This window comes from Chelonia mydas, chromosome 2 (genome assembly GCF_015237465.2).
Source record: "Chelonia mydas isolate rCheMyd1 chromosome 2, rCheMyd1.pri.v2, whole genome shotgun sequence".
In the NCBI taxonomy this organism is placed as follows: domain Eukaryota; kingdom Metazoa; phylum Chordata; order Testudines; family Cheloniidae; genus Chelonia; species Chelonia mydas.
The window spans coordinates 193,236,653-193,264,107 of NC_057850.1; the positions used below are offsets into that span (position 1 = coordinate 193,236,653).

General features: G+C 38.3%; 1 protein-coding gene and 1 long non-coding RNA gene across 5 annotated transcripts in view; both read right to left on the minus strand.

Annotated features, from left to right (window-relative positions):
- Positions 1 to 391: 391 nt before the first annotated feature.
- The window catches only part of UBE2E1 (ubiquitin conjugating enzyme E2 E1), a 61,274-nt gene continuing 34,210 nt past the window's right edge, over positions 392 to 27,455 (minus strand). For all 4 annotated transcript variants that reach the window (XM_027830669.3, XM_043540929.1, XM_043540930.1 and 1 more), the window contains 3 exons: positions 12,493 to 12,625; positions 2,291 to 2,438; positions 392 to 1,084 (listed from right to left, as the gene is read on the minus strand). In XM_027830669.3, coding sequence (XP_027686470.1) covers positions 987 to 1,084; positions 2,291 to 2,438; positions 12,493 to 12,625 — 379 coding nt within the window. In that variant the 3' untranslated portion in view covers positions 392 to 986. The remainder of the gene's footprint in view (positions 1,085 to 2,290; positions 2,439 to 12,492; positions 12,626 to 27,455) is intronic.
- On the minus strand, positions 13,453 to 17,105 carry LOC122464684. The gene is made up of 2 exons (XR_006288956.1): positions 14,870 to 17,105; positions 13,453 to 13,973 (listed from the first exon to the last, which is right to left on the minus strand). It is a non-coding gene; the product is annotated as an uncharacterized LOC122464684 (long non-coding RNA).

Genomic DNA, 27,455 nt, shown 5'->3' on the forward strand with positions numbered 1-27,455 from the left:
TCAGCTGGTACATACTAATGTAGAAAAGCCTTTCAAAAATGGAAGCAGTAGGAGCTGTTTACTGCAAAGCATCCATCTAGGCAAGTTTACTGCCATTGATAAATCAGTGCAGGGAACTCTTCCCTGAATGCTTTCAGACAGCAGGTAGCTTACAAGGAAAAATAGTGGGTACTGAATATAGGTCTTTCATCAAAACATAGTGGGGAGAAGTTATTTCAGCAAAACAACAAAGCAGGTCACTAAGTGGGAGTCTTTTTTTACATATTTTTATTAGCACAGTAACAAATGCAGACTTAAGTAGCCCACAACATACAACCAATCCACTGAGTGACTCCTATTCCACGCCTTACATTTAAACAGCTTAAGGTATTTCACTACAGGTTGCCATAAATCCTGATTAAAACCTTTATTCTTTTCACAAAGGTAGATTGGCATATAAAATAATACATTAACTACTTCTCATTTCCTATATGAGGCCATATATCCACTCCTCCATATTACATATCATGAGATGAGTCTTTAAAAAGGAATTGTTAAATACCAGCACACCCTCCCAAGGGGAAAAAAAAATCCCAACATCTTTTACAAAAACAAAAAGAAAAAACCCAGTGTGTAGAGTCTTCAAAGGACTTTTACATAAATGTCAACATATGTACCTGTACAAAATTAAGCTGTTTTATCTTTTACATATCGCAAGCAACTGAACCAAAAAAATGTCTAAGTTTACATTCTTCTTGGTACTATATGTGAGCTAATATTGCTGAACTAATGACAGTCTTAAAATATGCTATTCCCAATTCTAGTTGTCTACTGTAGCAAGATACCTTAAGTTACAACAACAAAATCTTAGGAAATAAAAGACTGAATAAAATCTGTTATAGAAATACCCTACTCTTTACCAGCACCCTCCCTCCCCCCACTTCAAAATCAATAAGCAGCTCTTTCCATCACAGACAAATAATGCAAGAGTTTAACAAAAATCCATTTTATGTAGCATATCTCTTGGTCCACTGTCTGGCCATTCTGTCATGCTCTGCTCTGTTAGTCATATACTGAGTGGCAATACTTCCAACCAGGGGATCAGCTGAAAAGGAAAAAAAAAAGTTCCTGCTCATTTTAGTTAAGAGAACTGGGAAAAACATAAAAGAAAAAGTTGAGAATTGGTCTGATGGGTTACCCAAAAGCACTCTTTGGGGTGGTGGCGGGGAAGCGGGGAGAATACATGGTGGAACACTGACCCATTGTATAGTACATAGATTATTAGACTTTCCAAGTAGAGAACAGGTCTTAATTTGTATATGTAAATTTATGGTGCTTTATAAGTGATTGCTCAATGTGGAGGGGCGGAGGGGAGGATTCACTAATTCAAGTTTTAAGGAGGTAAAAAAATAAGACACTTATGCTTTGCCATCCTTGTAGGTTATATTGTAAACTTTACCTGATCTGTGTGCTTCAATTTCCTTTACCATTTCTAAAACTGTGTGCATGTCTCAGACACTAAGTGCACCTATATCAATATAAATCTGGCTTCCGTGAAAAGATTAGATCAGGTGTTTTTGGTGAAGTACACAGAGCATAACACCTTAGCTACTACACTTCTATAAAAGTTAGAAGAATTTCTATAAGTTTTGCTTATTTTATATTACTGAGATATACTTCGTTAACTAAGCTGGACACAGGAGGGAAGTATTAAATGTACTAAAAACAGTTCTTAACTGACTTAGGAATTACATTTTATATATATAAGAAATTCCTAAAAATATAAATATGGTGGTGGGAAGTTTATTCTCGAATAATTTACTGTAAAGCTGAACTGGAGCTTCCAGGAAAACTTCCAGCCTGTTATCTTCTCAACTTTCTTTGTGGTGGTTGTTTTTAAATACATCTAGTCTATTACCAAATCACTAGAATTTCAGATGGTGCAGACCCCACACACAAATATGGTGTTTAAAACACTACTTTGTTTTTAGCTGGAATTTCAATCTACAGATTGATTGTCCAGGATTTTTCTGATTGCTGCTTTCTTTGCAGTGCAGCGTAAGAACAGATAGATTACAGACATATACAGAATATCTGAACAACTTCTATTATCCCACAAAGACAACAGAAAGCTTGGGCTATCTTGTGGGACATAGGGATTCTCTTCTCTAAGAGTTTGATCCTATGCTCATTGAAGTCAATGGCAAAGCTCCTTTTGACTTTAATGATGCAGGATCCGGATGTAAGTTACTAAAATGCCAGATGAGCCCTATCAATAGAGATGTTATCTGTTAGGGTATGTGAAACTTACCAGGGTTGCAGTCTGTAAGAAGTGAGCAGATGGAGAGGAGAACTTTAGAAATAGTTAGTGCTGGACTCCAGTTGTCTTTTAAAATGTCAAGGCAGATCACTCCTTGGCTGTTAATATTACAGTGATAGATTCTTGTCCGAAACGTAACCTAGAAAAACCACAATTACAAGATTGTTTGCTAACATATAAAACTACACAGTCATAAGTTTGACTTTACAGATTTAAACAGAAAAAGGATAGGAAACCCAACATTTAATTCAGATTAAAAGTGACTCCAGCTCTGCAAGGCTAAACTGTAAAGTTAATCTTTAAATGTATACTAAAGCTGAATTAGATGTAGAGTGCCATTTAATATCTTTCCTATCAGAATAATCAAAAAAACTGGGTGGTTTTTTTTTTGTTTTTTTTTTCGGATTCCTGGTGTGCTGCTGCCCTCTGGTGTCAACTAGTTGTATTACAACAGTTTTAAATCCGCTTTTAAAACGACAAGCAGATTACTATTGTGTTAATCTTTCTTTTGTTTTCCAGATTGTTTTATGCAACAAGAGAAATAGTGGTTACATTTCATTTGTAGAAGAAAAGTGTGAAATAGTTCAATTAACTTTAGCTTAAATTTAACAGAATGTAACAGAAGATGAAGTATTTATTGCAAATGAAAATTAGAAGTAATGAGCTATACTTTACATCTGCACAAACTGTACAGATAAAACGGAATTTTTTATGCTTCTTAAGCACCATAAGATCAACCTGTATGGTCAGTTTCTCTCCATACTAAGTTTCCCACAAAAATCATTCCCTGTTAATGGAACATTTCTTTTTGTTGCACAATTCTCTTCATTTTGAATGCAAATCATATTTCAGTTAAAGGTGGAGAAGAAAATTTAGTCTCATGCTTTAACATAAATGGATTGGATAGGAAGGTGTGATGTTGAAAATTGAAGTCTCCTGTCTATCAAAGAGCCCACAGAGCTCCACAGCACATCCAGGCCAATATCTGTAGCATATTCCCACTGAATCCCCCCGTGTCAGAAGGAGGCAGGCCTCCACTCTTGGGATGGCTACTGCAGTGAGGGGCTTTTGCAGCTCCCTTAGAATTCTAAGGCTGTGGAACAACTCAGAACAGGTACAATAATGAAACCAAAGCAGTAGAAAAACCTTCCTGCACTTCTCTAATCTGGACCTGGAGAAACCAATTCTAGGGTCAGCAGGATAGTTGTCTCCACTCCCTTTCAAAAGCCGTCTCAATACTGAGGGCACTAATTAATATCATGGTGAGCACTGTCATAGTGGTGAGAGATATGGACACCTGTCTGTTTGGCATGGCAAGGCAATGACCAAATTAATTGCAAATAGGCCACCAGATGATAACTAATATTTCAAAGTTGTATTGTATGAGAGTACTCCAGAGGTGAAGAATGCTTTTCAAGCCTCCCTTCTTCAGAGTTCCCAAATCTCATGATTTTATCGTAAGTCTTGTAATATTTGCAGTTTTGCTTCTGGAGATAAAGTGATTGTGAGAATTTTCATGTTCATGTAAAATAATTAAAAAGGTTCCGTGACCTTATGGTTGCAGAGAAAAGCTTGGAAATGTGACTTAAGTGTACCCTAAAAACCAGAAGGCAAATAAAGGAACCCCACATTTTTAATGAAAAGAATCATAATTTTAAAACCAATCTTGCGATGTTGGGGGCTTAACTTATGATTTTTGAACGTCTGGGGTTGGCAATACTGCTTCCCCTATTGCAGAACAGGTATGGATTGTATTAACTAGTAGCCATAACTCTTCCCTGTTCACTCCACTTAAATCCATAGAATTTATATAATCCCACAATTTCCATTTTCAAGATGAGGAAATAAAAGTTCAAGAGTTCAGGTGACCTGCCCAAGGCCACACAGCAAGTCAATACTGTTTCCATGGGTCTGGCTGCAGATTCAAAAATCAACAGTGCAATAGTTTATGTTATCAAAGCCATGGCCAAAGTTTTCAAACTTGGGTGTCTAAAGTCAGTATGAGAACCAATGTTTTTTCTGCATTGTTCTTACAGAATAGCAAATATGGCTTATGCTTTAATACCAGATACCAACATCTCTTTCACATTAGGTTTTTAAATCCATGAAAAGCAGCCAGATTTCCAAAGGGGCAGCACAACTGTAGCCTCCATTGACTTCAAAGAGCTCAGCACTTCTGAAAATTCAATCCACTTCTATTTAGATTCTTAAGTACATACTTCAGAGCCTAATTTTAGGCACCCAGGCTGAACGTGGCCTATGTCTTCACATTAAGAAGAAACACATTAAAAAGTGTCCCAACGCTATGTTTTGGAGAACAGCAAGTCTATCCTGCAACCCTCCCTCACTTGTGTGGTGCCACTGAAGTCAATGGAACTACTTATAGATTCATAGATACTAAAGTCAGGAGGGATCATTATGATCATCTAGTCCGACCTCCTTCACAACGCAGGCCACAGAATCTCACCCACCCACTCCTGCGAAAAACCTCTCTCCTATGTCTGAGCTATTGAAGTCCTCAAATCGTGGTTTAAAGACTTCAAGGAGCAGAGAATCCTCCAGCAAGTGACCCCCTGCCCCATGCTACAGAGGAAGGTGAAAAACCTTCAGAGCCTCTTCCAACCTGCCCTGGAGGAAAATTCCTTCCCGACCCCAAATATGACAATCAGCTAAACCCTGAGCATATGGGCAAGATTCACCAGCCAGATACCCGGGAAGGAATTCTCAGCAGTAACTCAGATCCCACCCCATCTAACATACCATCACAGGCCATTGGGCCTATTTACCATGAATAGTTAAAGATCACCATAATAAAGATTATCAAAATCATGTTATCCCATCATACCATCTCCTCCATAAACTTCAGAGTAACAGCCATGTTAGTCGGAAAGAAGGAGTACTTGTGGCACCTTAGAGACTAACCAATTTATTTGAGCATAAGCTTTCGTGAGCTACAGCTCACTTCATCCAAGTGAGCTGTAGCTCACGAAAGCTTATGCTCAGATAAATTGGTCAGTCTCTAAGGTGCCATAAGTACTCCTTTTCTTTCCTCCATAAACTTATCGAGTTTAATCTTAAAGCCAGATAGGTCTTTTGCCCCCACTGCTTCCCTTGGAAGGCCATTCCAAAACTTCACTCCTCTAAACTTCCCAATGACCATGAATTATAACTGTTCACCTGACTAAGATCTGTCAGATCATGCCCTAAATCCTCAGAATTTGCCAGCTGTCCATGCCCATGAATCTCATTGTCTGTTTATTGGTAACAAGGATAGTTCTGAAACATTCAGCAGGCGTGTGGCTTAAGAAGAATGCACCAGTGTTTTTTCTGGGATTAGACTGGCCCACATGTTAAACTCGTCTGTCCTCCCTCATAGCTGTTCTACTGCGTTCCTGGATCCTTCTGGCATTCAGCAATGTGAAAAAACACTGTTCGTGCCTCTCCCTCTCACTCAGTCTCTGAGTGGGAGCACTGGTAGGGGTGTGGCATGCATAACTACGAAACGAATGCCTCTAGTTTCCTGGGCACTGCATCTTTAAGTTTCCAAGAACTCGCCTGCTATGCAGAGTGCTGCAGTCTTTGTGTTCTCAGAGGCACAGTAGCCTGTGACACAAGAGACACCCCCACACTATGCTCTCTCATGGAGACATTACACTTCATTCTTTATGAATAACTTTGATTTTCAATTGAACAAAAGCACATGCTTTTGCATATTATGTATGGAAGCAACAAAATAATCTCCAGGAGACAGCACAGTATTTCTCTCTCTCCTCTGTAACAGGCAACAGCAATTGAGAACAAAACCAGTTGCTGATCTCTGCACATCAAAAGCTTTAAAAGGTACAATATACAGAAACCAAAAAGGCATCTATTTCTTTGCTTCATATACTCCAATGAGTGCTTCCTAGTCTACGTCATGTACATCAGGCCAAGCAGGCTGGTGACCTCACTTGGTGATACAGGAATTGAAAAAACAGATCACTCCATTCAGGATAGGGGCGGGCAAGGAAGAATGGAAGTCCAATGCATGTACAGTTCCCAGGCAAGACTTTGCTATTGGCTCATAAGCAGCCTCCAATTCCATCCCACTGTTGGGTTAATACTTCACTATTTTGACCTTCAGCTCTGATTTTCCTAAATTACTATCTCCCTAGCTTTCAGATGGCAGTTTGTTAAAATGCACCATAAAACCTTTCAAAAAGGAAGCATGAGTATTTCCAGGTTGATGAACTAAAGACCAAATTCACAGAAAGCATTCCAATTTGCAAATGCACACTGGCTCTGAGCACGGAAGATGAAAATTGGGTAGCCTGAGAAAACAACTTTTTTCAGACCGATTTTCAGTCCAGAAGGTTAACTATCTGGTATTAAAGCATAAGCCATATTTGTTAAAGAACAAGAAAAAAAAAATCATCATCAGTGGTATAGACTGGCCAAAATTTATGGATGCTTATCAAAGCATGGGGCAGGATGGGCAAGATCCCCTGGGAAAACAACATGACGGGGAAAGGAGTCCAGGAGAGCTGGCTGTATTTTAAAGAATCCTTATTGAGGTTGCAGGAACAAACCATCCCGATGTGTAGAAAGAATAGTAAATATGGCAGGTGACCAGCTTGGCTTAACAGTGAAATCCATGCTGACCTTAAACACAAAAAAGAAGTTTACAAAAAGTAGAAGATTGGACAAATGACCAGGAAGGAATATAAAAATATTGCTCGGGCATGCAGGAGTGAAATCAGGAAGGCCAAATCACACCTGGAGTTGCCACTAGCAAGAGATGTTAAGAGTAACAGGAAGGGTTTCTTCAGGTATGTTAGCAACAAGAAGAAAGTCAAGGAAAGTGTGGGCCCCTTACTGAATGAGGGAGCCAACCTAGTGACAGAGGATGTGGAAAAAGCTAATGTACTGAATGCTTTTTTTCCTCTGTCTTCATGAATAAGGTCAGCTCCCAGACTGCTGCACTGGGCAGCACGGTATGGGGAGGAGGTCACCAGCCTTCTGTGGAGAAATAAGTAGTTCAGGACTATTTAGAAAATCTGGATGAGCACAAGTCCATGGGACCAGATGCGCTGCATCCGAGAGTGCTAAAGGAGTTGGCGGATGTGATTGCAGAGCCATTGGCCATTATGTTTGAAAACTCATGGTGATCGGGGGAGGTCCCGGAAGATTGGAAAAAAGCTAACATAGTGCCCATCTTTAAAAAAGGGAAGGAGGATCTGGGGAACTACAGGCCAGTCAGCCTCACCTCGGTCCCCAGAAAAATCATGGAGCAGGTCCTCAAGGAATCAATTCTGAAGCACTTAGAGGAGAGGAAAGTGATCAGGAACAGTCAGCATGGATTCACCAAGGGCAAGTCATGCCTGACTAACCTAATTGCCTTTTATGACGAGATAACTGGCTCTGTGCATGGGTGGGAAAGCAGTGGATGTGTTATTCATTGAATTTAGCAAAGCTTTTGATACGGTCTCCCACAGTATTCTTGCCAGCAAGTTAAAGAAGTATTGGCTAGATGAATGGACTGTAAGGTGGATAGAAAGTTGGCTAGATTGTTGGGCTCAATGGGTAGCGATCAATGGCTCCATGTCTAGTTGGCAGCTGGTATCTAGTGGAGTGCCCCAAGGGTCGGTCCTTGGGCCAGTTTTGTTCAATATCTTCATTAATGATCTGGAGGATGGCATGGACTGCATTCTCAGCAAGTTTGCAGATGACACTAAACTGGGAGGAGTTACACTGGATGAGAAGCTGGATATGAGTCAACAGTGTGTCCTTGTTCCCAAGAAGCCTAACGGCATTTTGGGTTGTATAAGTAGGGACATTGCCAGCAGATCGAGGGACATAATTCCTTTCTATTCGACATCGGTGAGGCCTCATCTTGAGTACTATGTCCAGTTTTGGGCCCCACACTACAAGAAGGATGTGGAAAAATTGGAAAAAGAGTCGAGTGGAGGGCAACAAAAATTATAAGGGGGCTGGAGCATATGACTTATGAGGAGAGGCTGAGGGAACTGGGATTGTTTAGTCTGCAGAAGAGAAGAATGAGGGGGGATTTGATAGCTGCTTTCAACTACCTGAAGGGGGGTTCCAAAGAGGATGGATCTAGACTGTTCTCAGTGGTACCAGATGACAGAACAAGGAGTAATGGTCTCAAGTTGCAGTGGGGGAGGTTTAGGTTGGATGTTAGGAAAAACTTTTTCCACTAAGAGGGTGGTGAAGCACTGGAATGGGTTACCTAGGGAGGTGGTGGAATCTCCTTCATTTGAGGTTTTCAAGGTCAGGCTTGACAAAGCCCTGGCTGGGATGATTTAGTTGGGGATTGGTCCTGCTTTGAGCAGGGGGTTGGACTAGATGACCTCCTGAAGTCCCTTCAAACCCTGATATTTTATGAAAGTGACTGTTTTCTAGTTAGAGGAGCTCTGCCTGACTGAGGCAATGAGGAAAGGATTTAAGTGATTTGCACTTAAGTAGAAACTCAGACCTCTGATGTTTTTAATGCACATGTAGACTAGCTGTTCACCATTTACAATTTTTGTTGATGATACAAAAGCCAGTGACATGGAGAACATAAAAATAAAATCTGGAAAAAAAAAAAAGTACAAATATGTTTAAAGTAGTGCTTTTGATTAATCACAGTTAACTCAAGCGATTAACTCAATTTTTACAGCGATTTAAAAAATTGTGATTAATCACACAGTTAAACAATAGAATATTTAATAAATTTCAATTGGTATTTTTGGATGTTTTTCTACATTTTCAAATATGTTGATATTCTATTACATCACAGAATACAAAATGTACAGTGCTCACTATTTTTTATTACAAATATTTGCACTGTAAAAATGATAAAAGAAATAGTATTTTTAATTCACTTCATACAAGTATTATAGTGCAATCTCTTTTTCGTGAAATGTAACTTATAAAGGTAGATTTTTGTTGTTGTTACATAACTGCATTCAAAAATAAAACAATGTAAAACTTTAGAGCCGACAAGTCCAATCAGTCCTACTTCTTGTTCAGCCAGTCGCTATGACAAACAAGTTTGTTTACATTTACAGAAGACACTTCTGCCTGTTTCTTATTTACAATGTCACCTGAAAATGAGAGCGGGCGTTCTCATGGCACTTTTGTAGCCGGTGTTGCAAGGTATTTACCTGCCAGATATGCTAAACATTCATATGCCTCTTCATGCTTTGGCCACCATTCCAGAGAACATACTTCCATGCTGATAATGCTCATTAAATTTGTGACTGAACTCCATGGGGGAGAACTGTATGTGTCCTGCTCTGTTTTACTTGCATTCTGCCATATATTTCATGTTATAGCAGTCTGGGATGATGACCCAGCACATGTTCATTTTAAGAACACTGTCACAGCAGATTTGACAAAATGCAAAGAAGGTACCAATGTGAGATTTCTAAAGATAGCTACAGCACTCGACCCAAGGTTTAAGAATCTGAAGTGCCTTCCAAAATCTGAGAGAGATGAGGTGTGGAGCATGCTTTCAGAAGTCTTAAAAGAGCAACACTCCGATGCGGAAACTACACAATCTGAACCACCAAAAAAGAAAATCAATCTTCTGCTGGTGGCATCTGGCTCAGATGATGAAAATGAACATACGCCAGACTGCTCTGCTTTGGATCGTTATCAAGCAGAACCCACCATCAGCATGGATGCATGTCCTCTGGAATGGTGGTTGAAGCTTGAAGGGACATTGAATCTTTAGCTCATCTGGCTCATAAATACCTTACAATGCCGGCTACAACAGTGCCATGCGAACGCCTGTTCTCACTTTCAGTTGACATTGTAAAAAAAGAAGCGGTCAGCATTACCTCCTGCAAATTGTAACCAAACTTGTTTGTCTTAGCGATTGGCCAAACAAGAAGCAGGACTGAGTGGACTTGTAGGCTCTAAAGTTTTACATTGTTTTATTTTTGAATGCAGGTTTGTTTTTTTTACATAATTCTACATTTGTAAGTTCAACATTCATGATAAAGAGACTGCACTACAGTACTAGTATTAGGTGAACTGAAAAATACTATTTCTTTTGTTTTTTACAGTGCAAATATTTGTAATCAAAAATAAATATAAAGTGAGCACTGTACACTGTATTGTAATTGAAATCAATATATTTGAAAATGTAGATAACATTCAAAAATATTTAAATAAATGGTATTCTATTATTGTTTAATTGCGCAATTAATCACAATAAATTTTTTTAATTGCCTGACAGCCCTAGTTTAAAGTAAAAGTCTGTGATCACTCCAGCATTTGTATCAATGGTAAAAATCAACACAATAACAACAAAATCAAATCAGATCTGGAAAACACTGAGCTATTAAGACAATACAGAGAGATATCTGAAGCCAAGAGAACACTAAGCCATATGGAAGAAGAGCAGAAAATATAATGAAACTGAACACCCCTCCCCCCGGAAAGGTCCCACTTGAAAGAGCTCCGTCTTGGTCACTGCATTGATGTGAAACCACTATTGCATTAGGAAAAAAAGAGACAAAGAAGCTGATCCCATGACTCACAAAGATAAGTGGTAGGATAAGGTAATGTTTTTTATATATAGATATAGATTAGATATAGATATATAGATACACAGATTAGATATAGATACACAGATTAGATATAGATACACACACACACGCGCAAAGTGAGATTAGGGGGAAAAAAGCGGTTAGAGGTTATTAATACAAAAAAGATCAAAGCACAGATTGTGTCAACCCAAGCTACTATTTTCACCTCAACACAAATCAAATGCAGCCTCACCGTAATGCTACTCTTGGGAACCGGAGAAATTACATGGTGTAATATTGCAGAAGAGTAGCAGCAGCCTTGAGGACAAAGTACAGTTTAAGAGCCAAAAGCTCTTCAATTCTAATCTGGACTCTGTCCCTTTCTGGGTGGCCTTGGGCAATTAAGCACGTGCCTGTCTAACCAGAGCCTGAATCGCCCTCTCTGTATTTCACTCTCTTCCACTTGCAAAATGGTGATAATAGTTCTATCTTGCAGGAATAGTGTGAGGATTAATGTTAACACAGAACTCTAAATATGTAATGTGCTCCATAAATACAAATTATTTACATTATACATACTAAAACTAGACACTTTGGCCACTGTCATAGGCTTTTTTGTAAGTTTCTTGCACTGACTGGCTTACTTTAAGTCCGAACTTGAAACAACTTTCATTTTTAAAAACTTCTATGTCTGCAGCCTCAGACCCATTCATGGAGATTAATGGCACTTGCTCTTCCCGTTTTGGGATAGACAAGCTAAAGTGCCAATGAAATGGCGACCAAACCTTTAGCACCATAGGATATAGGATTCTCATGGCAGCATACTTCTGCCTAAGGTGAAGCAATTGGAAAGAAACATTGCTGAATACATCCATTTCAGCTGACATCCTCTTAGGATTTTCCTTATGACCATCACCGCCAACAAAAAAATACTAAAGCAATGAGACCCGGAACCACCCTTAGGCAACCTTATTAGGCAATTTCCTATCTTAGAGACTGTCCTAAAGAATCCCCAAACATATTGGCCTAAATGTGTGAACCATAAAGCAACATCAACTTACATTAGTATTGGATTTGTGATAGAACCCAACAACACAGAATACGACAAGCTTCCAAAATATAACTTGCATCCAGAATCCAGAAAAGCACTAAGAAATTGATATTATGCATATAAATCAACTATTAGCAAATCCCTAAAAGAACCAGGGCCTTACAAACCATATTTCTGCTTGAACTCTTTTAACCTACTGTTGTTACAAAACACACCTTAAAGTTTACTGTAACTGAAAGAGATGAGAGAAAGAAATATTTGCCCCTATTTTTCCAGTTTGTTTTCTTTCTTTCACAGCACTTTTTGTGTATTTGGTTTCATAGTTTCCCCTGTGTAGTAAGTCAGCTTCCCATGTTTGTGCAACAGGAAAAGGGAAAAATACTTTAAAAAACAAAAACAAAAACAAAAAAAAACAGAAAAGAGATGATCGAAAAATAAACCCCACCAAAACTGGGCAGGGGATTCCAGGTGTGGTTCTTGAACTCATTTTCTTGTTTCTTCCAGGTTTAACTCATTTTCTTATATCAACTGGATTTCAAATTGACTGTGTTCCATGAACGTTGAGTATGCTGCAAACATCCTGCAGATCACTGGGCAGTAAAGTGTTAGGCTCTCTCTCTTACCTTTGGAGGCTTGAAGGGATATTCTGGTGTAAATGTGATATCAAGGAAGAAAACTCCACCCTCATATACTGAGCCTGGAGGTCCTAAAATAGTTGATCTCCATTCATAGATGTTATCGCCTTTGGGGCCAGCGCTGTGCAATAAAAAGGATACATACATTTAGGAGGTAAAGCTACAAAAACAATTTGAATAAATATGATCCCATAGATTTAAAGATAGTTGAATCTCAACAATGTGATATTTAATACACAATGTAGAGGTTAGGACTGTAATAAAAAGTAGATTGCTTGTTTCCAAGCTTCATTACAATCTTATACCTGCACATCTGAACCACTGTTAAGACTAAGTGGCGCACACTGTATTGCAAGGGTCTGGAGAAGGAGGTAAAATGATTTTCTGTGTCTTTAAATCCCGTTCTGTGGATCTGGATGTTGGGAAGAAGTACCAACTTCCCCATTTGTCCTTACAAACAAAAACAAAAATGCACATCCCTTCAGGTAGCACCAGTTCAATGCAACAAGAAACACCAGTAGTTAAGTACTAGACAACTTCAAAAGAAAATTCTATATTTAGAAAGGGCTTGTTCATGTTAGCCCTAGTACAGCTTTATTACAGGGTTCCCATGAACTAAACCTCACAGACCACATTAAAATTGGAAACTTGCTTACTGGTACTTAAACAAATTCGAGCGAAAAAAATTATCCTCATTGTGTACTGATTTTTTTTTTTAGTTTGATGTAATCAACAGGAGATATTATTTACATTTCCTACATTATTACTGAACAGCAGTACTTCATTTGCTTTAATTGAGTGGATCAAAACTATATTATGATGCTTTACAATGTCAAACTTCTCCCTGCTTGGCCACAGTATATTTTGTGCAAAATGGTTTCTAAAGTGAAGCAACGATATGGGTTTTTCCTAATGTTGCGGCCCATTTTACAGAGCTTTTTTTTTGTGTGCAAATTTCCATAAAATCAGGGTTAAATCTTGGATTTAACATTCCAGACTTACTGCAAAGACCACCTTTTTCTCCTAGCACTGATGTGGGTGGAGGGATAAATTAAAGGTCTTTTATTCATAATAATAATTATGGGGCATTAGTATTAGAGGTGGAAGGCATCTAATGCATTCAATATGAACGTGATAATGTGACGGGATCCAACTGATGGGTGCTTATTAGTTGTGTTATGAATAGAAATAAATAAATACAAATAATTTTAGATCACATTGTAAAGGTCCCAGCACCCAAGGATGATGGCTTTCTGTTCTTTGTTCTGCTGGTGAACATGTTCCTCTATGTATGGGTAAGCAAAGGGAGAAGGAATTTTGTATCAAATACCTCTATTATCTCATCTTTAGGTTCCAAATCCAATAAATGCCCATGGTACTTTGATGATTAATTTTAATAGCAAGACCCGTACTAGAAGATTTCTTTGCATGTCTCCCCACATCCTCCCCAATGTGTAAAGTTCTGAAAACTAACACAAAAAGTACACACTGTACATTGGAAAATATCTCTCACATCCAAACCCAAAGCTTCACACAGCTTGTGAAATGAGGCTTCGAACAAAAACACTAATGTAAGGTAAAATCCATTGTACCCTAAAGACTCATGATATCCCTCTCCTCCCTAATTATTTCTCTTTGCCCCATACAGGTCTGTATATCTGGATGCTTAGCTCTACAGCTACTAGACATGTAATGGGCTGTGATACTACTGTATTTCTACAAGAAGCCCTGCCTAGGGACAGGCACCAGCTTAACTGTGCAAAGTTATTGAAAAGGACACTCTTGGGTGCCCTTAGCCACTACTCCAAGAAATTACCTCTTGGAGTGGTGTTGAAACACTATCATTACTCCAAGTTGCACAAGCCAACCCCCTTAAGATGGAACTACTGCATGGAACAGGTCCTTGCAATTTGTTAATACCAATGTACTGCTGGAATTTACAAAGTAAGAACTGTCAACTGGGAGTACTTCAATGTGGGGTGGGGGCGGGAAAGGGGGAAGCAACATGATCAGCATACTAAATAAGGCCCTCAGAGCCTATGAGAAATATTTCCGTATTTTATTTTGCATTTCATTTCTAGTTTAAACCCAAATGACTATCAATACAAAAAAAACCCCAATGACTTAAAATTATTATTCAATAAAAACCCAAATGACTTCAAAAATATTATTCATAATAGTCTTAGAAATGTCTTATACCCTATTAGGCTTCCAATTAGTTATTAATGCATGCAAGGTGCTTTCATTTCCACAGATGTAGTAGTATATTAATAGAGTTTTGGATTAAATATATCTATCACATCTTTGTAAAACATTAGTAGACATTTCCCCAATATTTTATTAAAAAGTGATGCATGTAGCTTACCTTTCAAGCCTTTCATTTCAATTAACAGTGTGAAATAGCTGGAGGATTTCAATTTTTAAATAGCATAATTGATTTCTTATTAAAAAAAAGACTGAAAGGGGAAGATGCAAGTCAGTTACAGAATGCAACATTACTTGGGTTTAAGTTAGGATTAGGTACTATCAAGTGGCTCAATACCCAAGTGCTTATTAGAAAAGTGATGGTACTTGAATGTAGTTTAAGTGCAGTGGCATTAACTTCAGTGGCATTAACTTCAGTGAAGATACAAAAAGAAGTCAAAGACGAGGGATTACATTCTTTTGCTTAAAATCCTTTGCAATTATCTGTTTAAAAAGAACACATTAATATGTAGATATATGGTGCATAGATACAACTGATACCTCCAATAATCTGCATCACCGCTATACTCAAATGACTATAACAGACTGATGCAACATTTAGCAGCTGTCATACACTTGACCATTCTGAAGACAACTTAAAATAATATAAACTGATTCCACTACAAATAGCTACAACACACTGTATTAAATCCAAGAGCCAATAACCCTCTACCTCCAGAACTTTTTGGGGGAGAGTTTTGTGGAGGTTGGGGGTGTGTTAAAAGACTGAAGCCAGATCAATAAAAGGATTTAGGTGCCTATCTGCTACCTACATCCAATATTCAGGCATCACTGAGATCCTCAAAACCCCTGCTTGGCTGCCGCCTAACCTTGGAGGCATCTAAAATCCTGTGGCTACATTTTCACTGTTAAAATCCTCCATGTGCCTACATTTCTGGCACTGTGCTTATTCTAAGGGTTAATCAATTTATGGATATCACTTAAAATGCCACCGACCACCTCAGGTCAACTTGACAGGATGGTGTGAGAAAAGAATTTCATTAGCCACAATTAATTTCAGTAGCCCATGGAAAACTAACAAATATTTCAATTAGGACCATGAGGAAAACCACCATTAACTCTCACTCAAATCCAGAGCCCTATTTTTGAATTGAATCTAAAGCAAATTGGCCAAGCAGTTTTGGAGTTACATGTCTCTGGAAAACAAAAGATGAGAACAAAAATCTTTAGCGAGACTACCCATTCCAGAGATCCAGATCAAACCTACATGCAAGCAAACACCACATTGGAAGAATTTGGGTATTCCCAGGCAAAACCACCTCAGTCATTTCTACTCTAATGCTGCTAAATTACGAACTGTGATGGCAACAGTCTTAATTGAACACCAAACAAGTTGAAAACAGGAGCAATAATTTTGAAGTGAAGATATTTTTTAACTTATTACATAAAATAAAATGCACTGGACTTTAAAAGGGCATGATTTCTATGGCAGAATTCTGTGTTTTAGTTTAATAAAACACAAAATGCATCATGGTTTGACCATTTGGTTTTATGCAACTTACAGAATTGCCTCTAATACAGTGATACAAATTTTCTGTTTCATATAATACTCAAACCATACAGACTAAAATAATGTTTCTCTTCTCTACCTTAATATTTATCTTTTTGTTTTACACTTTAAAACAAACAAGTTGTTTGGGCATCACTATATTATGAAGCTACCTATTGTAAACAACTGAATAAAAAATGGAGTCCTGATGGTGGTCATTAGTAACAGGTGCCAGTGTTCTTAATCTACTGTGTTAAAAATATAAACAACTGTTTTCTTTTAAAAAAAGATCCAAGAGCAAAATGCTTTGTAAACAGAGACTTAAGTTTGAGCATTTAATATGAAATTGTAATGAAACATATGTTTCCAGCACTGACCCAAACTCTCCCCCCTCATCCATTGCAATATATCGTCCATTATATAATGTTATAACTCTGCCCCACTCTGGTAGCCCATATCATAGTGGATGGGATACATGGTGGGGGTTTCTAACCTATATCATGAGAAGGAACTTAGGGGAGGTTAGTGAAGGACACAAGAAGTCCCTGACCAGCAGAGGATGAGGGGTTTGGGTTGCTCTACAATGACAGATGTAGGTATTGGAGGAAAGATGGGGTGCAGACTTAACATTGCTTTTGGAAGTTTCACAGAAAATGTAAACATGCAAAGTCAGGAAATTCTGTATTAAATAAGTTTTCTGCTCTCAGGATTTTTTTTTTTATTAAGGGATGTTGCATTTCAAAAGTATTCCAAATACAGAAACATCGAAGTATAGCAAAAAACTCCAAAGCTTCCTTTAGCCATGATCTCTTGTTTTTAAAAATGTATACAAGTGCACAACCATAATTTTAGAGATAATTATTCCCTCCCACACACACTGTACCTGCTAGAAATGTATTACACACCCCCCACTGTACAAAGTGGTTATTCTGAGTTACCAACAGAGCTGCTCTTCAGGGCAGGGCAGGTCTATTTTTGCATACTATGCAGCATAAACAAGTAATAAATACTATTACTAATTGTGTAAATTGAAGAGTAAGGGCTGCAGACAGTCTCATCCCTGCTACTCTGCCTCCTATCTTAAATCATTCAGGACAGACAGGAAAAGATCCCTCTAACATATCTCGTACATGCCTAGCTTTCTACAAGAGTCTGAGTAGGCATGTTTTGCATCTCTTAAGATTCCACAAGATAGTTTCCTTTGACAATAGTCTCAATAAGCACTGAAACATCACAAGGTACTGAGAAATGAATCTGAACAGCCAAGACAGAAGACACTAAGACGATGCCCCGAGTCATGCACGTTTAATTACTATTTTCAGTAGTTTAAACAGATAGAATTTTAAACTTTGTCTCATTTTTAGATCAAGGAAAGCAACTGGACCAAAAGAAACCTAAAAACAAAACAAACCAGAACAACAAACAACAACAACAACAAAACACCACCACCATCAATATCCCTTCTGGGCAGCTCTAATGGTAGCGTACTGGACTATAACGTGACCAAATAAATCGCAGCAATATTTTTGCCCACTTTAATTAGGGACAGCTCCCAGCTGCTCCCCAGTGTCAAGATTAACTAAAATGATGGACTGACTGGGGTAAAATGCCTTGGAGCTGCATGAGAGGTGGGGAATAGACACCAGGGAGAAGGCGGAGGCCTAGCTGGGCTTTTTTATTTTTGTTTTTTAAAGGAAGCAGAGGAGGAAGCAGGGGAGATAATATTGTAAAAATAGAACAGAATACTGTTATGGTGATCCCACCATCTGTAAAATGGGGATAACAAGACCTAATTACTTAATTCCCATTGTAAAGCACTTTGAGCATAAGAATGAAAAAGCATGAAGCACTAAGTATTATTATGGTAATAACTAGATCTACTTCAAGATATTGGTATTTTCTGTCTGACAGTCACAACTATTACCAAGGCAAATGCCTTCCAAATCTTACAGTATTCCTAAGAGAAGAGAGAGAAGGCTCACGCAACATTTCATTGGTAGAAACTGGAAAAGAATGACTCTCATTAAGTATCCAATTAATTTATTAAAAGGCATTTTTGAAAGAAATAATACTGCAAGAAAAAGCGTATGCCCGAAACTGGAAGGTAAATTTCATAGCAAATTAACTTGGGAAGAAGATAAAGTATGAATTAAGCACAATATTTAGGATCCAACATTGAAGTATGTAATCATGTGTTAGAGTAAAAACATTTTGGGGTTTTCTTAGTGAAAATTTAGTGGGGTTAACACATCAAAGATATTTTGCAAATGGTTCAGTTTAGCTGAGTGGAAACCAGTGCAATACAATCCAACTACACAGTCAGTCAGTCCTACAAGTGTTCTCCATCAGGTGAGGTGCTTGCAACCTTACCTTATTATGGTAGAAAGGACTGTGCCCCAGTGTTTGCAGGACAACAACCACAATGTGTATGTTTTACTTACAGCATGCACAATTCTGAGGTTGCTACCGAAGTATTTGAAAACCTTTTGTGGGAAGGCCAACCAATGCTGTTAGACTGTTTTGCTGCAAAGTTCAATTTTTAAAACTTACTTCAAAGCTTAAAAATAAAACCCTTGATTACTGGAGGGGTCAGAAAGAGGCTTACATTTTTCTCGAGAGTATGCTGAAGCTCTATGTAGTTTAGCAATAATCCCTTCAATTTAGAAGCAAGTCCTAATAAAAAGGTTCAGGAGAAATTAATGCATTTAACATTGGTTCCAAAATTGAAAATAAATCCAAACTACTCCACTCCCAGAGGGGGTCTACTTTCTCCAGCAATGGCTTCCTCCTGCCCAGATTCTCTGTGCAACTGAGCACTGGAAGTTTATCCTACCACATATAGGAACAGTTGCTAAGCTCCAATCCTGCTACAGAGAGGTTGGACAGTTTTATAAAAGCTCAAGGTTGCAGCATATGCCTTTATTTAAATATGCAAGGACATGAAATGCCAAACTTTGAAATGTTAGTAGAATTATTCTTATTCTATGCAAATCTGTTTTACTTTTTCCTGCAAAGTTATATTTCAACACAAAGGACAAAGTGTTAGCTCAAATTTGACTTTACATTTCCCATTCAATGACAACCTAAACAGGAAACAGTAAGATCTGGAAGTGAAAGAGTATGACTCGGCTAACCACTCGTAATGGTTTATTTAAATGACAGAAAGAGGTGATGGTAAAAGCTATGCTCTGCAAACTTAACCTTGTACTATTTTTACCATCAGCTTCCTTCTCGCCATTTGTCAATTGGACTATTAGCTACCAACCTGAGGAAAGAAATTCCTCCAATCAAAGCCTGTTTCCAAATTTAGTACTTATCGTATAGCTGTATTTACAATTCATAGGTAAAGCTAAATAGTCTCACAGGTATAGCACTTCTGTATTTCAGCCACTGGCTCAGTGCCATCTCAGACTCCGACATGGTTTTGGTAGTTGATACAGAACAAATAGTAGTAAATTAACTTCTGTAATTTTTATGCTGTCAGAAGGCAAACAGACCCTACAATTGGATTCAGCACATCAAGTGATCTTTGTACAAATGAAGATAGTTCTGGAGTGAAAGTCATCCTCTTTCACTTCTTCCAGATCTTATTGTTTCCTGTTTAGGTTATCATTGAATGGGAGATGTAAAGTCAAATTTGAGCTAGTTCATCACTTTGTCTTAGTGCTGAAATATAACGTTGCAGGAAAAAGTAAAACAGATTTGCATAGAATAAGGACTGAAAAGGGACAGCACCTCCTTCAAGAAATTCTGCATCACTATTGCCAATCAATACCAATACCTATCAAAGCACATGGGTCACCAGAACTGGCTGCAGCTAATATCTCTGAAGACAAGACAGGCTTATGGTCCACATTCTCCGCTAACTTCTTTGCGGGTAGCAGGACCATAAACATGTTTTCAAATACTGCAAGCAAATCCCACCCTTCAAACTGTCCACCTTCATTTTAAAGGGATCAGAAGACGGTTTCCTAAATTGCATGTTTTCTACCCATTTGGAAAAACAGAAATACAGTAAGATTACCCGGCTACTCCAGGAACAAGACACATGGATACTATTTATGAGAGATTAAGTCTAGACAAATTGATTAGAAGTCCTAGCATATCCATTCATGCATTTGCAGAGTTTGCAAACAGTGCACCATAAAGTTAAACAATAGGACTCAGAGCCAGACAATTGGGAGGCTTCTTTCTCCAGCCAAAAATAAAAATCAATAATAAAAATCCATATGCACATTTTTTTATTTAAAAAAAATCCAAACTATTGAGTAAACCAAATTAGTCTACTCTGGTAACTTCATACAGGTTATCTCCCTCAGAGCTCATTAGTAATACTTTACACTACCAATGGTTTAATATTAGTGGTCACACCACTACTATGTCAAAGAAAGACAAAAGCTAAATAACTTAGATTAAAGTGCACTGCTAGTTATGAATATCCTTGAAGAAACCGGCACCCAGAAGGTTAATAATTATGTGTAACATTTGGCTAGAGGTGCTCCTATGCTGAAGACTCTCCAAAATTCCTCTAACTAATAAAGATTGGGTTCCTTGGCTACAAACTGATTTTTCTTCCCAAGCCAGCATTCATATTTATTTGGAAAAACACTCTTAAGAAATATTTTTAAATGGGAGGAGAAAACTCCTCAGACTAGAAATGTGCTGCAATCTGTCTCCTGCACCCATCTAAAAAGACACTCTAAAATATCCATATTTTAGGACAGATCACACTACTGTGCTTGATGTTCCTTAGGACATTGGTGTTATAGTTTTTCCAGACAGTTACGAGTGGATATGCAATACTCTAACAGAGGAACGTGAAAGAAAAAGGAGTCAAGTACTACTCTTTCCATGACCATGTATTCCCCTACTGACTTTTCTAACCATCATTATCGATCAGTCTGTAACAACGATACTAATACAACAAAGTGGCTCTCCCTAAAATGAACTAATATTGCAGAATTACACGACAACACTGATCTTCATAGCTTTGTTTTTACATTGTGAGAGACTTAGGAAAAAATAATCCAGTCCGTAACAATTCCCCCCACCCATTTCTTAACTTGTGCTTTTCCTCAGTAGGTCTCAAAGCACTTCACTATCTTTTAATGAATTTATCCTGACAAGCGCCCTCTGAGGTAGAAAAGCATTATCCACATGTTACAGATGGGGTACTGAGGCACAGAAAGGCTAAGTGAGTTATCCAATGTCACACAGGAAGCCTATGGCAGAGCAGGGAATTGAACCTGCATCTCCCACAAACTAGGCCAGTGCTTTCCAAACTTTTTCTAAGGCAACCCATCAACTGCATTTTATCTTTTTTGAAGACCAACCATATAGAAACTACTGCTAGTTAGCAGTGCTTTTATACAGGACTTTAGAGCACCAGTTTAAGTGTGTGTGGTGGGGAGGGGGCATCCGCTTGCTGCCTCCTCCCCAGCCCCCTTGCTCTTGTTTTCCCGGCAGTCCTGTCTCCCACAGGCTACTGGTTCCTCTGGGTTGGTGCTGCCCAGATCCCGCTCCCCACACTGCTGCCCCCGCCCAGTGGAAGCGAAAGAGCAGGGTACAGGGACAGCCGTGCTTCCAAGGCACACGTGGGTAGTGATGTGTGGAGGACAGTGAAAGACACTGCAGTAGCGGGCTTGAGGTGTCTGAAAAGTGATGACGACTCATCCAGACTCTCTCTGTTTGGGAAACACTGTCGTAGGCCACCAGACCATCCTTCCTCCCACTTCAGGTATATCAGTTCCCCTTCATTTAAACATAACTTCCTCTCATGCACTCAACAAATCGAAATCATCGCATTCATATTAACTGATGCATACATTGTCGTCACTGAAAGGAAATGTTTTTTAAGGTGGCTGGGGGCAAATTCTGGGTAACTCACAACATGCTGACACACAATTGGCTAAATCTAGTTGATTAGAAAAAAACATTTAAGATCAAACTATACTACACAACCACAGCATATTTTTATTGATTACAGGGGACTGTGGAGTATTAACACAGTTGCATGCCACACAAGTCATAATAAAATGCATTTTACAATTGTAGAATGGACAGCCTAGAAATTTGTTCAATTGACAGGTCTGGGACGGGGTTTCTGATACTAATTTATTCTTAAATAGTCTGTTAAAGTAAAACACAAAACAATTACAGCGTAGTTACTAAAAATTTTTATATAGCATTGTAGGTTGTTCTAGTTAATAAATAATAGTTCCTATTGTTGCCTGCAAGAGTCATTGTAGTTAATCAAGGTTTATTATAATGACAGTGTCAGCCGATACTATGCAGGAGTCAACAATCTGACTTTAAGAATAAGAGAGTTTACTTAAAAGACGACTTTCAAAGTATCTGAAATAAATTATTGGGTTTGTGCCCTTTTATTGCTATTTTATGAAATATGAAAAATGGCTTGAGAGAGTTTATCTTAGAAATATCAGCAATGTCAAGTCTGGTCTTCTCTGGTTTTGCAGGACACACTGGACGTTTCAGAGGATGTATCTGGTCAGCTTTCACTCCGTAACTGACCAGGCTGGTGCAATGAATCTTCCAACAAATAATGTACTTTTCCCAGAACGTTAGTCACTCATTGAAGTTAAATAAGTGTTAACAAAAAACAAACAGTTTTAAACATTGATGGAAACACGCTTTCCCTCTCAGTTGTCTTTTGTGCTGATATTTTTAGTTCTTCAATTATCAGGGTCTTGTCTACATAAGTGTTATTGTGATAATGACGACTCAGCAGAAGGTAACAGAAGCTGCAGCACATTTAAGACGTGGAAAAGGATATGATGAAACATACCATATATACTGACACCAAAATCAGCACGTGTATAAACTCATGCCCTCTTAATTCCCCCCCCTTTTTAAAAAAAAGTCACCAACCTGCACATAAACAGAGAATATTTGTTGATAAAATTAAATATGCTGGTAAGGAGACAACAAAGGAGAGCAGCAAGTTTTGCCTGATATAGCCTAGCGCCAGGCACATAAAGAAGAACTGCCGGAACTTAGGAATTCCTCTTACCACCTCTTCTACAAAACCCAGGAGCTCCACTCCTCCAGTTTGACCCCCTTAATGTCAACCTGCAGTTTTAGCTTAAAAACAATCCACATTCTATTCACAAGTACACACAATAACTAGATAAAAACTCTGAAGTTTAATAGCACTTCAGGAAGGATCTCTCAGAGTCTGGCTCACTTATCAAATCATACAGGGAAATATTTTCTTCATAAGCTTCTTTAACTATAAAATTACACAAAGCTATTTTTCATGACATTTAGCAGAATTCATGGATATCTGTACTGCAGTCACACTGTTTGGACTAAACACAAAATTTAATTTGCACCAATCAGCCTGAGATGGAAAGCACATACATACATACATAAATACACAAACACACACACACTTTTTTTTTTAAAAAGGGATACCAACTTAATTTAAAAAAAAAATTAATCTGTTGTTACAAGTAATACTGCAGATTACAATATGTATTTCTTAATTTTGTACATCTGAGAGCTCTGTGTCAGTTTCCCCATGTCTGTAAGTGTCTTTCACAGAGATAGTGGTGAGAGAGAAAAAAAAAAACGTTTTAAAAAATAAGAAAATGCAACAGTAAAACTTCAAAAATTGGCCAAGTGGCAGATGTAGTACCTGAAACTAATTTTCTAACTCCTCTTTTTTTGAGGAAGAACTAACTAGACTTTGCATTATAGTGTCCCATTAAATAAAATACAAGCACACACACATACATTATATAATGTCAGACTCTGGACATATAATAAAACTCTTTTTATTTATAAAATAAAATAATAGTAGAAAATTAGTTTCAGGTACTACACCTGCCACTTTGATTTTTATATTCCTCCCTTTCGTATCTGGCCAGAGCCTGACAAACACACGAAAGGAAGGAAATCCCAAATTAATGATGAAACTTCTGGGAAACCTGGCATCTTTAATGTTTGTACATGGAAAATTACATCATACAACAGCACACAAGTAAAAATGGCACTATCTTTTTTTTCATTTTTCCTCTGTGTGTAAAGGGAGGAGGGAGATCAGTATTAGGAAGATATTTAAATCATCCCCTTCAAAATAATTATGGTTTAATTTGGAAAAAGCTTGTTAATTTTCTTCCACCTATTCACTAAGAGGTCAAACAAGCATATTTTAAATGTTCTTTTTAATGAAACAAAGATGTTCAGACAGTAATACATATACATTTCAACCTTAGATTATTAATTTTAAGGTCTAATCAATCTCATAAAAACTTTTAAAAATTAAATGATGGTGGTCAAGTAAGAGTCCTACTTCACAAATCGAAGATTCATACATTGTTATCTCATATTTGGCAGGCTCAAACAAAGACCAAGGAAGATAGAGTACACTCAAGTAGTTTTTTCTTAGTAATTTACAAAGACAATACTGGATTTCAAAGTCAACTGACATTCCTGTAATTAAACAGCCTCTTAATCTAACAAACCCCCCTTCCCCCAAAAGAAAATAAATCTGGATTTTTATCAAATGACCCAGTAAAACCATGATAAGATAAAACTCTTTTACAGCTAAAGCAAACTCAGTTGATGAGTATACTATCCTGCAGAGCTTGTGTTAGTCATAAAAATCTGAAGCACTGTGACATACTTGTATAATGAGAAATTGCGTAACTAGATGTTAATCAGCCAAGTGTTGATTCCAATAAAGATGGTATTAAACCAAAGTAATACCAAAACAAACATTTAATCTTTCAGAATTGCAAAGTGTAATTTACATATTTATATACTGCTTCTTTCAATACATCAGTCAGCTAAGACACAAGCCTGAATTATGATCAAGCAGTCACATTAAAGGTTAAATACTGGAGTAACTGAAAGAACATGTGTGCAGATTTCAGTGTTCAGCTGTAAAACTGGATACTCTGAAGCAGATGTTGTTAATTTAACAAAAGTATGAAGGAGAATCCTATTGGGCAGATCTCTATTAGGTGGTTTTGTCATATGGATGGTTCGTAATGTATATAAATACCTCTGTAACTGACTTTGGAAAATAGCCTGAACCTTTAACACAGTTTTCCTTTGTAAACATTAAATATGATAAATAAGAATGTGGTCAGCCCAGTAATGTAATATTCCTACTACAGCCCTAGACTTTGGTTATATAGTTCAAATCCACACTTTGGTACTGCACTTTGTTTCTTCACTCCAGGACCAAAAGGAGGTACATAAAAACATAGGAACTGACATCCTGTATCAGATGCAAAGTCATCTAGTTCAGTGTGCTGCTTCTGACAGTGGCCAGAACCAGATGCTTCTGAAGAAGGTATAAGAACTACCAGTAAACAGATGTGGAGTAAGCTGCCCTCTACATTTGGTCTCATCCTAATCTCCAAAAGTTTGAGCTAGTTTAAACCCTGTGGCGTGAGGTTCAATACCTCTTCCAAAGTTTTACATTTTCCAAAATTTATCGTTAAGTATAATGCTGTGTAATCTTGGTATCCATATAAATGTTCAATCATTTTTTAAACTTTCTAATTTCTTGGACTCAACAACTTCCAGTGGCAATCAATTCCACAGTGTAATCTAACACTGTGTAAAAATGTATTTCCTTTTATCAGTTTTGAATTTCCCACTTTTTATTTTCATGAAATATCCCTTCTTGTGTTATGAGACAGGGAGAATAGACGCTCCTGATCTACCTTCTCTGTACCAATCATTATTTTAATATACTTTTATTATGACTCTTATTCATCTCCTTTCCAAGGTAAACAATTCCAGACTTTTCAATCTCTTTTCATATGGAGAGTTTTTCCACGTCCTTGATCACTCTCATTGCCCTTTTCTGAATCCCCTCTTGTTCTGCAATATCTTTTCAAGATGGCGTAGCCAATACTATACACAGTAATCAGATGAGGCTGCACCACTGATTTATATATAGGCATTATATTTTCCCTTGGGGGAATTCTGCAGAAATTAATGTTGTGCATGCAGAATTTCCTCCCCCCCACCCCCACCCAATGGGCTGCAGTGCTGCTGGCCTCCACTAGGGGCCACTGGACCCAGCAGAGCCCTGATTGCACCTGGAAGACACTGCCAGGGGGAGGGACCAAGGGAGCTACAGGGTTAGGGTTAGTTCCCAGCATGCCCTGAAGGAAGGAAGGTGGCGGTGCACAGGGAACTCCATGCAAGCTTGGGATTGAGCATCAAGCTGTTTCTCCCTCTGGATCCCTGGGCTCTGAGGGGTAGGGGGTGGGTGTTCGGGCAAGAAGGGGCAGGGGTGCAGGTGTCTAGGCTAGGGGGACCCTGGGTGTCTGGGCAAGGGGAGGCCCCACAGCTGGTCGCTGGGGATTCAGGTGTATTGGCTGGTGGGGAGGGGATCCGCAGCTGGGCTCCAGCAGGGGGGGAAGAGGGAAGAGAAACAGGAGTTTTTTTTAACTCTCTACTCCTGGGGGGATTTTTGTGTGTGTCTGTATTGTTACATACTTGCTGACAGGTATTTTGAAATAAATTACCAAAATAATTGAAACTGGCATGATTATGTAGTGTTATTTTTGACAAATAAAATTTGCAGAATTTTAAACTATTGTGTGCAGAATTTTATTTTTTTTTTTTGGCTCAAAATTTTTAATTTTTTGGTGCAGAATTCCCCCACGAGTATATATTGTATTATTCACCATCCTCACTCACACCCCAAAAAAATGCATCACACTTGTTGGCCCAAAATGGAAGTTTCTCCAATCCTGGGTATACACTAAGGCCATGTCCATACGTACATCGCACAGCTGCATCACCGCAGTACGGCTGGTGAAGACGCTCTATGCTGATGGGAGGGAGCTCTCCCATTGGCAAAATAAAACCACCTCCATGAGTGGCAAACGCTTTCCCACCGACATATCGCTGTCCACATGAATGCTTATGGTTGGTGTAATTTATGTCACTCGGAGGTTGGTTTTTTCACACCCCAAATAATGCCAACATAGGCTATGTCTACACTACAGCCTAAGACTGCAAAGGTGATGAAGAATTGGTTTGAACCATATTCCTAAAAGAGGGAGTTCACTTCAATCTGCACTCTGCTGAATGCCTGTTCCACTAGCACATTTGCTAATAAAGCTATCCATGGAGTCCTTTCAGCAGGTGTCAGTTTGGAAGGACTCTGTGTGAAATCCTGACCTCACTGAAGTTAATGGAAAAACTC